The sequence below is a fragment of the Tenrec ecaudatus genome, chromosome 12, assembly GCF_050624435.1.
Source record: "Tenrec ecaudatus isolate mTenEca1 chromosome 12, mTenEca1.hap1, whole genome shotgun sequence".
Taxonomy (NCBI): domain Eukaryota; kingdom Metazoa; phylum Chordata; class Mammalia; order Afrosoricida; family Tenrecidae; genus Tenrec; species Tenrec ecaudatus.
In genome coordinates, this window is record NC_134541.1 from 6,821,408 (window position 1) to 6,835,876 (window position 14,469).

Here is a 14,469-nt window from a genome sequence, read left to right on the forward strand (position 1 = left end):
CAGGGGCCCAGTGGGACAGAGAGCTGCCCATTGGGTTTCCCAGGCTGCCACCGCCATGGAAGCCAATGGCCAGAAGCTTCCCCGACTCGAGGAGCCTGGTGGGTTCGAACTGCTGACCCCCTGGTGAGCAGCTGAGCACTTAACCACTGCGCCACCAGGGCTGCTCCGAGGCTTTAGCCACGTGGTGATCCCGGCTTTGGGGGGCAGCCCACCAGGCCAAGCAGCCCAGGGGCTGGGCGCACGAGGCTGAGGCTGAGAAATGACTGGGGAAGGGGGCACCCGAAGTCCTCACTCCAGCGCCCCCCGGAAGTGACGCGCGTGCTGCTCCAGCTTCTGGGCCTGGGCCTGCAGGTGCTGCAGGGCGGCAGGGCTCGGGTGGCGGAGCACGGCATCCTTGGTGGCCAGAGCCACGTTCTTGAGCAGGCCGCAGAGGTGGCTGCTGCCGCGCAGGATCTCGTTGCGCGCGTCCCGCTCCTGCGTCTCCTTGCACAGCGCGTCCACCAGCTTCTGCCCGACCACGATGACCAGCTTGCTGTGCGTGATGAAGGTCTCCGGCGGCTGGCCGTGGCTGAGGCTGCCCGCCAGCACGCCGAGGGCTTTGAAGAGAGCCCCGAAATAGAGGCGGCAGTGTTGGGAAAGGTGGAGCGGCTTCTCAGGAGGCGGGGTGAGCCCAGGGCCCGGCTCCTGGAGCAGGGGAGCAACAGAGATAAGGAAGAGGTGTCATCAGCAGGCTGCGGTTGCCCCTCTTCCTGTTTGTGCTCAGTGTGCAAGGACTTGTAGAGAAGTCCAACCATGCAGCATTTGCACAACACTGAAAAGCTGTCAAAGTGCAATGGGATAGAAGAAACCGACTTCCTGGTCATCTACTCTCTACTGCCATTAGTTGTTGGTGGCTGTTAGTTGCCAGGGAGTCAGTTCCAATTCAGAGACACCCTACTTAGAAAAACCCGATGGCGCCCAGTTCTAGTCCGAAACACAGGGGGCCGCCACGAGTCAGAACCAGCCCGGGAGGGAAGGGTTTGAGATATACTTGTAGCCCTAGCGTATCCCAGCATATATGTCAAACCTCCCGGAAGTGCCTTGGAAGAAAGGCCTGGCAATCTACTTACAAAAGATTAACCCCACCCCCAACACACTGCTCTCTGTGGATCCTGACTCATAGCAACCTGATAGGAGGAAGTAGAACTGCCCTCCGACCGGGTTTCCAAGGCTGCAAATCTTTCCCGGATCCAGAGTGCCACATCTCTTTCCCATGGAGTAGGTGGTGGTTTAAGCCAGTGATCTTTCCATTAGCAGCCAAGCTCTTAATCACGACGCCACCAAGGGCCCTTTTACCAAAGACTGCATCTATTAAAAACCCCGTGAAATCCTGCTCGGAAACAAAGAGGGCCCTTTTGAATTGACTCAGTGGAAACTGGTGTGTGTGTGTGTGTGTGTGTGTGTGTGCACGTATACACTAATGTGGGAGCCCTGGTGAAGGAATGGGTTACACACTGGGCTCATAGCCGTCAGGTCAACAGTTTGAAACCACCACCTGCTCCTTGCTCCCAAGGAGACGAGGCTTTCTACTCCCTTAAAGAGGCACACTCTTGGAAGCCCACAGCAGGGCAGTTCTACCCTGTCCTCTGGGGTCGCTGGGAGCTGGAATTGACTCATCAGCAGGGAGCGAGTGAGTATAAACTTAGTGTCTCCTGGAGAAATTTCATGAAGTTTTTATATTCAGTTCTCTTAACAAAACATCCAAACCCCAGTCTAAAAAACAAAACAAAAACACCTGGGTGATGCTTAGAACTTTGAAAGACTCTTGATGGTGGCCGCTGACCATGCACTCAAAGAACATGGGAGGGCACTTCAAAAGCTTGTGGGCAATGGGAATGAAAAGATAATGGAATCTTCCCACGAACTTTTTGGAGCCCCCTTGGATTTATACATATTTTAAAAAATCATTTCTAATTTTGGGATCAGAGATAAATTTGCCTGGATTCCAATCGTTTCTAGAAGACGTCCAAATAGGCTGACTTAAGGGCCTTCCTATGAGGCCGCCTAGGTTTTTGTGCTGGTGAATTTCCTTTTTGGGGGACCACGGAGCTGATGTCTTCCAAGCACCTCTTGTATTTGCAGAGCAGCCAGTGGGCGGTCCAGCCCACACAGTGGGAAAGTGCCTGCCACAAGGCCCATCTGGAGAAGTGCTTTCTAAGTGTGGTCCCCAGACCTGCAGCATCGACATCACCACTGCCCAGAGTCCTCAGAAACAAAAAGGTACCCGCCCCCCCACCCCCACCTTGCCAGCCTCTGGAATCACAAACTCAGGGAGTGGGGTCAGCCAGCCATCTGGGTTTCAAAATGCCTAGTGGCATAGCGATTGCACTTTGGGATGCGATCCGCATGGTCGGCAGTTTGAAACTACCAGCAGCTCCACGTGAGAAAGACTGGGTTTTCTCCTCCCATCAACAGTTCGTCTCAGAAACCCACAAGGGGTTGCTCTGAGTCAGCATTGACTCCACGGCAGCGAGTTCGATAGGCACAGCGGGTTACGTATTGGACTATGAACTACAGAGTCAGCAGTTCCAACCCCCCGGCTGCTACTGGAGAGAAATAGGAGACTGTCTGCTCCCGTAAAGATTTAGCAAAAGTTCCTAAGTATATTTGGTATATCACCTACTTTTCAGGGGGGAAAAGTTACCACCGCCACCACCCCACTCCACCCCTGGGCAATGAAAAGCTATTGTACGACCGCCCACAATCCAGGCTAAAGTGTAGGTGTCTGCTTTTGCAGCCCTCCTGGATTGTGCCAGGTAGCCCTGGTGGTGTAGTGGTTACGAGTGGGGCTGCTAACTACAAGGTCAGCAGTTGGAAACCACCAGCAGCTCCGAGGGAGAGAGATGGGGCTCATTGCTCCCGTACAGAGTTACAGTCTCGGGAACTCACTGGGGCAGTTCTACCCTGTCCTAGAGGGTCGCCAGGAGTCGGCTCTGACCCAATGGCAAGGAGATACCTGTGACCTTTCAAAATGAACATATTTTAAAAATCACATCTAAGCCCAGTATCAGAGGCAAGCCTGAACACCAAGTATGGCCGAAAGGTATCCAAATATGGCTTCAGGAGTCCCTGGGTGGTGTGGACATGGTGCACACACTTTGCTGCTAACTGGAAGGGCCTAGGCTGAAGCTCACTCACCCAGAGACATCTTGGTAAAAAACCAACGGCCTAGTGATCTAATTCCACAAGCAGAAGATCGGTCATCGACAGCCCCCACGGGCCACGGGTCTCCTCAGACACGTACAAGGTCGCCGTGAGTTGCAATGGACTCAATGGGGACATTTTTGTTGTTGTTTGTTTTTGTTTTTGAATCTATCGTATTATCCAGTTACTTGACTTGCCTGCTACTAGGCTGTATCTAGAATTCCACTCTGGTGAGCTTTATTTTTGGGACTCTGGGCCCAAGGTCTCCCCAAATGTCCACCTAGAAACATTCTCAGTATCTAGCTTCCTGGCAGCCACTGCAATGGACACCCCAGGGACACCCCCCAGCACTCCCTCCCCCGCCCCCAGCTCAAGGCATCTCTTGGAACTCACCTGTCCACAGGCACTGGTGCCGAGTTTCACGCCTAGTTCGTGGGAGGGGTCGTCCTCTCTCTGCTGGTCAGAAGGAGCACGCGTGTGGAGGGGCTCCGTTTCTCTCTGGGGGGCCTGGGTACATTTTTCAAGCTGATGTTCTGAGTTTGCGGTCCACGGCTGCGCCTCCTCCTTTTCAGAGTTCTGCTTAAAAAGGAGCTTCCCATTGGCAATGACCATAGAGGCAAACCTCTTGGTGTCTTCTGGAACCATCCGCGCCGCCATGACGAACCTCTCTAGGTCGTCGGGGCTGTTCTGGACCTTGTCTGTCACAAGAGCCTCCAGGGACCAGTGGCAGCGGTCCAGGTTCTGCTTGGTCTCCAGCAGGACCTGGTAGGAGCAGGAGATGGTGTGGAGCTGATCTTTCATTCGGACCTGCAGGCTACAGTCGCTGAGGTTGCTGGCCGTCTCCCGGACCCCCCGGGCGAAATCCAGAAATTCCCTAAGCGATTCCTCTGTGTGGTCCACAGCCCGGTGCACGGCGTCCAGGCTGGCCTCCAGGAACTGCCGGAATCGCCACTTCCTGCTGACGAAGAGCAGCAGGCCCTCCACGGCGAGGGCCACCTTGTGCTGCAGGGCTGTCACCGTCTCCTTGGCCGTGTGCGGGTCCACAGGCAGCTCCTTGGGCAACTCCTCGGAGGACGAGCTGGAGGAGGACTCGGTGGACGTGGAGGAGCATAGGCTGGCCCTGCTGCTGCCCGACCCCGAGGCCCACAAGCTGTCTGGTTCGGGAGATGCAGTCAGCCGGGCAGAGAGCCTGGGGCAGCTGGGTTCCACACACGTCTCCTCGGCCCTGGCTGCTTTGTCCAGCTCTGCTGCCCCCTGAGGGACACTGGCCATCGCCTTAGGGATGTCATAAATGTTTGGCTTGGTGTTCTGTTGCTCCACTCGGGGGATCCGGAAGCTTGAGGGCACCTTGTAGGTGACCCCTTCATCCCTGGGCACTGGGAGGTCAGAAGAAGGGATTTCGGGGAGACTGAATTTTTTCTGCCTGGACAAATCTCTGTACCGTTGTTGACTCTGGGACCGGCTATCCAGGGACGCGTAAGTGGGGATGAACCTGGGGGCGGGCTGGAGCTTCACTTTTTCAACCACACTGCTTAGGGGAGAGCTCGTGGCACTGGCTTTTTCTGGTGACCCTGAGTGGTCGAAAGTGTATGCTGGCTTCGGAGGGCTCGGGAGTGTGCTGTAGTCACCTCTCTGCACGGCCTGCGATGGCCCGGGCACGCCCTGTTTCTGGGGAGAAACCGTACAAGGACACCCCGCTTAGTGCCGCTACACAGAATTTGAGTGACCCCTGCCGCAGACACGTATCACGCGGAGTGCCCGGCACCCTGCTCCTCAACACGCTGGTTGTCGCTACTCTGCTCAGGCTTCTTCAGTGGCTCCCCATTGATGTGATGGTCCCAGGCCCCCCACCATCCACCCCACCTTCCTCTCAGCCTCTCATCTCTCCAGCTCCGTTTCACCTCCCCCCAGCTAAGTCCTCCATCGTCCTCCTAATAGATCCAGCTGCTCGGCTGTTTACCTTACCCTCCACACCAACCAAAAGACCAAACCCACTGCCACTGAGCTGATGGCGACTCAGTGACCCTATAGGGCAGGGTAAACCTGCCCCCGTGAGTTTCCGAAACTGTCATTCCTTACGTGAGCCGAAATTCTCATCTTTCTCCCACGGAGCACCTGGTGGCTTTGAACTGCTGACCTTGCGGCTAGCAGTTTGACGAGTAACCACAACACCCACAGGCCTTCTTCCAAGATGCCTGTAATAGCGACTCGGGCATTGAGAAGGTAAGCGCCTCATTCAGACTCACCCACCCAGCTATTTCTATACCGGAATGCCATTGCAGGGAAGGGCATTTGACTCAAATGAAGGTGTCCCCAGCTGGAGCAAATGGTTAACTTGGCAGGTAACTGGAATGCGCTCCCAGGATGCTCCAGGTGTGCCTCCGCAGACAGGCCTGCTGATCTTCGGACCCACTGCCATTGAGTTTGAGTTGATTCCGACTCATAGAGACCCTATATAGCGTTACCCTAACCATCCTTCTGGGGCAGACAGCTTCTTCATTCTCTTGTGGGGCGCCTGGTGCTTACCTTGTGGTGAGTAGCACCAGCACCATCCCAACCCAAACCCAACCCACTGAGCCTCTGAAAGCCCCACGTTGCCCGGCTCCCCTCTGTCACAGCGGGGTCGCCTGGAGTCAGGGCCAACTTGCTGCTCTTGGGTTTGGCCTCACAGGAGACAAGGCATGCTTCCCATTTGTGACCCAGACAACCCAGTTGCCCAGGGCCGATCCAATCCGTACTTACACTGGCGTGGCTGCCTCGTGGTGCCAGTCTTGCCTTCTGGGGGCTGGCGGGAATGTCATATAGCTGCGGCTTCTCAGGCACCTGGGAAGAGACACAGAGGAGACCCACTTGGATTCTTCCTTCCTGGTGGTCCCAGGTGACAAACACACCTGGTCCAGTGTCCCCTCCCAGAGAGGCCACACTCAGTCCTTCTGCTCTGGGTGGCAGCCCATGTGCCACCATGGCCCTGGGCTCAGCCATGGCCTGAGTGCTTTGTAGGCTCCTTTTCCACTGACACCAGGGGACAAGTCAGAGAGAGCGAGGCGGCTGTGGTTGTCTGAGTCCCTGAGGGGTGGGGAGCAACAGTGAACCCCCTTAGCCACTGACCAAGAGGTTGGAGGTTCCATTCTACCCAGGGGCAGCCGGAAGAAAGACCTGGCGATCTACTTTGAAAACCCAGAGTAGAACCCCACTGTCACCGAGTCTGTTCCCAGGCTACACGCTTGACGGAGCAGAATGTCACCGCTCTCTCTCCTGTGGAGCGGCTGGTGGGTCTGAACGGCTCACTGTTGGCTAGCAGCTAAGCCTGTCTCTTACATATACCATCCCACGTATGCCCCCAGGACCTCTAAATGTACCATCCAAAAAACAAAAACAAACCCACTGTCACTGAGTTTGAGTTGATTCTGACTCACAGCGACCCTATATAGCGTTACCCCATCCATCTTTATGGGGCAGACAGCCTCTTCATTCTCTTGTGGGGCATCTGGTGCTTACCTTGTGATAAGTAGCACCAGCACCATCCCAACCCAAACTCAACCCACTGCCCTCCACTCGAGTCTGACTCATAGCGGCCCTGCAGGCCAGGATCGAACTAACTTCCCTGTGGGTTTCTGCGACAGTAACTCTTTACAGGACTAGAAAGCCCCATCTTTCTCCTGAGGAGCAGCTGGTGGTTCTGAACTGCTGACCTTGAAACTAGCAGCCCAAGGAGAAATCGCCACGAGGACTCCTTCTATACGCCCTACACACACACACACACACATATCATATAGATATGTACACACACACCATACATACATCTATATACCATATAGATATTCACATACATACACCATATATCTAAATACCATATAGATATACATGCATATACCATATACACACATATATCTAAACACCATATAGATATGTACACACATACCATATAGATATGTACACATCTACAGCTATATACCATACATGTATATAGTATGGATTACAAACGAGAAGAACATTTCAACGCTCAGGAATCCAACAGTGCGCTCTCTGGTCTGAAGCTGGCCTGAGGGGCTGGGGTGCTGTGGGGTTCAGAGCAGAAAGGTACAGCAGCGTGCCTGGAGGGTCCCAGTCTGGAGGGAGACTCACCGTGCTGGCGGGGTGGGCCCGGCGCTGGGTGGGGACGTCGTACACCTGGGAGGGCAGCGTGGGCAGCGAGGCCACCATGGGCCTGGGGAGCGTGATGGCGATCTGGGAGAGAAGGGAACAAGGGGAAGGACATGTCAGCGTGGGTGTGACGGCTGCGTTCAGGACCACACTTGGAAGGGTCTCAGGCAGTAGTGACCGTGGCAGTGTGGTCGAGGCCAAATTCCGGAAGGGATGTTTAGACTCCTCCTGATTGACGATGTGTGATGTCGTGTGAGTGCATGGCTGGTGGTGGCTCACACAGTGGTTTGGGGAGACATACCCTCCCCTGCCCTGCAGCCCCCACATGATGGTGCGTTAGGATTGCCCCTCAAACTCCCAAACCTCAAACTCACTGCCAGCCAGTGGATCCTGGCTCAGAGCCCCCTGTAGGACAGGGTGAAACTGCCCCTGTGGGTTTCCAAGGCTGTAATTCTATCCAGAAGCAGAAAGCCTCATCTTTTTCTTGTGGGGCTGTTGGTAGTCTTGAACTGATGACCTTGTGCTTAGCAGCCCAAAGCATAACCACTCTGCCACCAGGGCTCCTGGCAATTCATCCTCGGAAATATTCCCACTGGAGTCCACAGGAAGAATGGGAGCTGTGCTCCTGCCCAGGCAGCAACCTCATGGCCTGGCTCTGAAGTGGAGTGGTGTCTGGACACAGCCACCCTTGTGTCCCCTGATTCTGTCATCATGGAGGCAGCAGGCTGGGTCCCCATGGCACTTGGGACTCAACCCACACTCCTTAGCAGACAGGAGTCCCTGGATGGCCACATGGTTAAACGCCCAGCTGCAAACTCAAAGTTTGGAAATTTGAGTCCACCCAGAGGCATCTTGGAAGAAAGGCCTGGTGGTCTCCTTCCCCAAAACCCATCAGTTGAAACCCCTGCAGAGTAGTTCTCCTCTGACTCACACGGGGGTGGCCGTGAGTCGGAGCCAGCAAGATAACAGCTGGTGTTGGCCCATACCAGGCTTGTCCTGCCCCCCGCCCCCTCAAGGCCAGGCATGTTTTCGGTTCTTCTCCAGCCCAGTCCAACACTGGTCCTCACTGGTGGTCCCACCTACTCCCACACATCCGGCTCCCTCCCATGGCAGAGCCTGTCCAAGTGCTAGCCACTGTCTATAAGGGGTCCCTCGGATTGGGGTCCGCTGATGTCCATGGCCGTGTGCGGCTACAAGCCCACCCCCAGCAGCCAAAGGGGCTTTCCGAGTGCGTGGGCTATTGCAACACAGGAGGCTCAGGCGGAAGGACATCGTTCCAGAAAGCCCAGTGCTTCTGGGAAAACATAGGCTGGGGATGGCCAACCATGGAGGAATTTTGTCTCGGAGCAGGGTTTCCAGTGGGTTAGGGAGCAAGGAAGAAACTCCAGTTGAAGAGCCAGTGGGGCCCAGAACAAGGTTTCGTTAGGAAGTCTGGCCCTGGTCACCCGCGATCTGAAAGAGCCCCTTCTCTGTAAAGCCCGATCAGACATGGTTCTCCGCTCTCGGGCGTGAGGTCAGCCTGTTCCAATGAAGGAAGTTGGAATGAAAAGTAAAACAAAGCTCAGAGAGTGGTTTTGCGGGGAGGGAAGTGCCCGGAGAAGGCAGGTGGGGGTGAGGGTGGGGGCGGCGGGGCGCTTCTTGGGCACTAGCTGTGCCTATCTTTTCATCTGGTTCCCAGGGGCACAGGTGGGTTTGACTGGTGACCCGCACGGAGCTGTGTCCCGGAGGACTGCACGTCAGCGCCACCAGTAGCTTCATGGGCAAGATTAGATTTTCCAGGGCCAAGAGGCTGCCCAGAGCAGGGAAAGGGCATGCCGGGATGCTGCAGCCCGGTCGGCCTTGGGGTGACGGGGTGGACCCGCACAGACACTAAAAGGAAGCTCCAGCACCCTTGGGTGACCTGGGGCAGATGGACCCTCTCATCTGCTGGGCCCAGGTTCCCCAGGTCGACCCTGTCGTGTAGCGTCAGCACTGACCAGCGGGCAATGGGCTTGTTTTAGGTGTTTAAGCTCCAGGGGGAAAAACTAGTGAAGCTGTTGCCATGGTGTCGATGCTGAGTCTGGGTGACCCCGTGGACGTGTGTGACAGAGTAGAACCAGGCCTGAGACAGTTTTTCGTGACTGTGGTCAGTGAGGAGTAGATTGCCAGGCCTTTCTTCAGCAAAGCCTCTCAAGACTCAGAGAAAGGAGCAGAGAGGGCTGCGGCGGTCTGCTCACCTGGCACGTCTGTGCCTGCCCGAGAATCCAGCTGAATCTGGGACCCCTGACTTCTACGTCACAGACTCCAGGTCTTGCTTTAAACCGAAAACAACAACCAAGCCAGACCCGCAGTCATCGAGTGGATTCTGTCTCATAAGAACCCTGTGCCCAGGGCTTCTGGATGGTGAATCTTCATGGGAGCAGACAACCTCATATTTTTCCTTTGGGGTGGCTGGTGGGATTGAACTGCCAACTTTGTGGCTAGCTGTCTAACGTCTAACCCACGGCACTTCAAGTGATCTCACCCGTACACACACACACACACACACGCGCGCGCGCGCGCGCGCTTGTGTGACACGTGGCACGTGGCTCAGGCAGACGGGAGGAAGTTTGGGCAGGAGAGTTTCCCAGGTGCTTTACTGAGGTCGCGTCGAGAACCACACTGGGGTGGCAGAGAGCCCCTGGTCTCTGAAGTCCCCTCTTGTGGCTGTGGTTCTGCCTGCGGCCCTGGCCACACAAGGAAGGACGCAGGCCCTGGGGCCTCAGACTGCTGGCCCAGATCTCTGGTTTCCTGGGCCCCTCTCTCCTTTGGCCTGGTGTCAGCCTATCGGCCCATCGAGGCCTGGGGTCACCCATTCTTATGCTCTGTCCACTCTTTCCATCAGTCCGCCCTGGAAGGAGTCTGGCCTGCCCTGGGTGCTGGGGAGGAGCCTGGCCTGCCCTGGGTGCTGGGGAGGAGCCTGGCCTGCCCTGGGTGCTGGGGAGGAGCCTGGCCTGCCTTGGGTGCTCAGTGCTGGGTGCTGGGGAGACACACGGAGAGCTGCAGGTGTGGCCTGACTTTTCTTTAAGGTGGAGACCAAAGTGGGCACCCTTTCTCACAGCGGTTTTGAAGAGAAATTCAAATTAAAAGAAAAATCCAGTGAATGCCACTTGTTATTTTAGGAAGAGCCACAGCCACGGCTTGGCTTTGAGGCGGCTGCTCCAATGGCAGCTGAGGGGCTGCAAGGAGCAGCTGTGTCGGGACGCTGCTGCCCGCTGCCCGCCTCCAGGGGACGCCTGGGAAAGAGGCGGTGGGCTGCCTCGGGACCACAGCACTGGACGCCTTCCTGGACAGCTGCCGGGTGAACAGCTGCCTGGCCCCGTGCCTCGCAGGGCCGGGAGTTAGGAAATGTGGAGTAGCCAGCATCGTTTCAGGAATCCACCCTTTCCTGGGTGAAGGAAACTTGGGAAGTGGGTGTGGAGGGGGCCTAAGGGCAAGACACCATTCCCGGCTTTCCAGGCCCTACAGCACCTCCATAGGTGGGTGGGAGGGCTTTCTCTGGACACAGAGCTTGCCTGGACCTCTGCCCAGCACTGTGACCAGGTGGGACATGTCATTTTAGCAGAATGCAAAGGGCCTGATGGCAGGGAACGGTAGCAGTGATGGAAGACCATGGAAGTCTGGTCCAAATTCTTTTTCTTTTTTAAGATCGTTTTATTGGGGGCCCTTACAGCTCTTAGGACCATCCATACCTCAATGGTGTCAAGCATATTTGTACATATGTTGCCATCATCATTTTCTAAACATTTACTTTCTTTTGAGCCCTTGGTGTCAGCTCTTTTTTCCTCCTCCCTCCACATGACCACTTGATAAATTATAAATTGTTATTATTTTTATATCTTACACCCATGGTTTCTGTTGTTGGGGGAGGGGAGTTGTTTAGTTGTTTATGTGTCCATCATTGCGATCTACTCCCCCTCCCCCCCCCCCCCCCCCCCCCCCCCGTGTGAGTTCTCGGCACGTTCTCCAGGCTGCTCTTTGAAGCCCTCGGAGAATGGTCTCTGCTGCATCTATTGAGTGGCTTTGGTCCTGTCTGCCTCTCTCCCCCACTCTCTTTAGCAGAGACATTTTGAAAGTAGAGCTGTAATAGGTGTTGGACTTGGCTCTCTGATAAATAGAGCCTCTGATCACATAGTTATTGCACACTCCATGCCGGGCCCAGGCTGGGGTGGGGGCAGGGCTGAAACACAAAGGCCCCCGCTTTGCTCGTCCTTTCTCTTTCTTCTCGACCAGCGTCACTTCTCAAAGGGGACCACTGCTGGGGCTGGCCGTGCGTTCTTCTTGATCTTTCTCTATGTGCAAACACACACACACACACACACACACACACAAATCTTTGTTGCGTTGTGCTGGTGGGTTTCATTTAAATGGCTCTTTGGCCCTGGTAGTGTCATGGTTACAAGTTGGGCTGCTAACCCCAAGGTCAGCAGTTCAAAGCCACCAGCTGCTCCTCGGGGGGAAAGATGAGGCTTTCTCCTCCCGTAGAGTCACAGTCTCAGAAGCCACAGAGGCAGTGCTACCCTGGAGGGGTGCTATGCGTCAGCATCGACTCCATGACAGTGAGTTTGAGTTTTGTTTGGTTGTTCTTCCTTGTAGGGATCTCAAAGATTCACCTCACAGTAGCTCCTGGTCGGGGTGTAACATAATTTACGTAACTATTCCCTCCATTCACGAACATTCAGGCATGTCTGCTTTTTCTCTATCACAGGTAAGGCCATAAGGGCAAGGCCTTACTTAACCAAACACATAGCCTTTGGGGGAACCAAGGTCAATTGACACAAGGTCATCCTCCAAGGCAATGTCCTGCATCCTAATTTGGTGAGTAGTGACTGGGGTCTTACACATTCGTGAGTAGCCATCTAAGGGGCAACCATCTGGTCTCTAACCACCCAAAAGGAAAAAAAGTGATAAACATTTTAAAAAGGTATGGAAACAATTAGTCCAAAGGACTTGTGCATCATGGAAGTATCAGTTTCCACAACCCTGAGACCGGAAGAGCTAGATGGTGCCCGGCTACCACTACCAACTGCTCTGAGAGAGACCACGCTAGAAGGTCCTAAGTAGCATGGGAGAAACATGTGGAACAGAACTCCAAATCCTAGAGACCAGGTCTGCTGGTTGGATAGAGACAGACTGTGACGTTTGTTACTTATTACCATCGAGTTGATTCAAACTAACTCACAGCGACCTTATAGAACAGAGGAGAGCTGCCCCCATAGGGCTTATGAAGCTGTGAATCTTTACTGAAGCTGACTGCTACATTTTCTCCCACAGAGTGGTCGGTGGGTTTGAATCCGGTGCTTTAACCACGGTGCCACCAGGCTCCCCCTGTAAAGATGGCCCCCTAAGGGGGCAGCTCTACTCTGTCCTGTGTGTTCATGTGAGTCAGAATCAACTCAAGGGGCACTTCTGCCCTGTCCTGTGCAATCGCTGTGAGTCGGCATCCACTTGATGGCAGTGAGTTTGCTGTTTTTGGCGGCTGAAAGGTTGGTGGTTTGAACCCACCCAATGGCTTCACAGGAGAAGAGCTCTGGCTAGATGCTCCTGCACAGGTGACATCCTGGGCAGCCCTGCGGACAGTTCTCTTTGGTCCCATGACCTGAACCGACTGGCCAGCACCCACGGCGACAACGGCACTCCCCCACTGCATCAAACATTCAGCAACCTGAGCAGTGTGGTAATGGGCCTTGGAAAGCAGGGGCTCACGGGACCACAGGAGTGGGGGCCCCTGGGCTCCTCGCCCCGGTCAGGCAGTACAGGCACACGCCTGGGCTGGCCCAAACATACCGAGCTCAGATGGGATCTGCACCTGGCCCTCCCAGAGGACCCCAGGGAGCCCTGGGGTCATTGAGCCCTGGGTGCTCCCCTCGCCCTGGGCCCCCCTGTCTCACCTGGAAAGATGCTTACCTGCTTCTGAAAGCGTTGTGCCTTCTCACAGACAATTCTGGCATTGGCAGGTGGGCCAGGTATCTCGTAGAGCTGGGCACTGGGTGGCGGGGGCGTCTCCACCCAGCTCCGCATGTGCTCGTAGACTGGACCTGGAGACGGAGGGGCGAGCAGGGAGGGCACCTGGTAGGCTTCCTCGGGGCTGGTCACCTCCAGCCCGTCCCGGTGAGGGGGCCAGGAGCTGGCTGCGGGCACCTTGGTCAGCATTTGGAGGCGGTTGGCGGGGGCCAGGCCCTGCCTGCCGCGGAGCACACACTTCCACCAGCCCTCGCTCTCCGGCACGTGCTGCTCCAGAATTGTCAAGACGTCTCCCCTGCAGAAAGCCAGCTCGTCCGAGCAGTCAGGGAGGTTGTCATAAAGCGCCTTGGCTAAGAGGGCCTGGGGTGGGGAGAGAGGTTGGACGGTTAGCCGTGTTGCCATGGACCCGACCTCACTCGCTCACTCTCCTCACTCTCTCACTCACTCACGGTCACCCCACAGGCATCAGAGAAGAACGGCACTTACCCCTAATCCCACCCCCCCCCCACGACTCGCTGCCATCACGTCAATGTCCCAACTCCTAAACTCCTAGCAGCCCTGTTGGACAGCGTAGAGCTGCCCCTCTCTGGGTTTCTCAAACTGTAACTCTTTACCGGTGCAGACAGCTCATTTTTCTCCTAACAATCAGCTAGTGGTTTTGAACCGCTGGCCTTGTGGTTGGCTGCCCAGTGCCTAATCGCTACGACCCAGCGATTTAAAAATCCAAATCAAACCAAACCTCGTCTAGTGATTCCGGTGGGAGTTCCAGGAGCGAACAGGTTTTGCAGTCAGCAACCCGCATGCCTTTTCCTGACATTGGTCCTAACAGCGCTCCTCCCACCTCCTGCATCTGTTTTTCCCATGGCTTCTTTCCTCTTCCTTCCTGCCTGCCTGCCCGCTCGCTGAGCTTCCTCCCGGGCACCCGCTGCTCTGGGATCTCCTTGGGTGGGCTCTTCTGATGCGTGAGTGCCTGCTGGGGGTTCTCGTTCACCTCACAGGCCTGCCCTTCTTGGTCGAAAGCAGAGCTGAGGGGTGTTGCCTGGCACACCAACAAGTGTAGAGCCCATGCCCTGCCTTCTCGTTTCCTCTGTCACCCCCAGAGTCTCTCATCCCACTGTTTGCCTGACTGATATATACCATCCTTGGGATGCCACCCCTTGA

The 14,469-nt window shown here is 55.6% G+C and overlaps 1 protein-coding gene across 1 annotated transcript; it reads right to left on the reverse strand.

The window, feature by feature from the left end:
- Positions 1 to 288: 288 nt before the first annotated feature.
- On the reverse strand, positions 289 to 13,710 carry CASS4 (Cas scaffold protein family member 4). The gene is made up of 5 exons (XM_075527692.1): positions 13,252 to 13,710; positions 7,309 to 7,410; positions 5,926 to 6,006; positions 3,577 to 4,851; positions 289 to 684 (listed from the first exon to the last, which is right to left on the reverse strand). The coding sequence occupies exons 1-5, from the start codon at positions 13,708 to 13,710 to the stop codon at positions 289 to 291; spliced, it is 2,313 nt and encodes a 770-aa protein (XP_075383807.1).
- Positions 13,711 to 14,469: the final 759 nt, after the last annotated feature.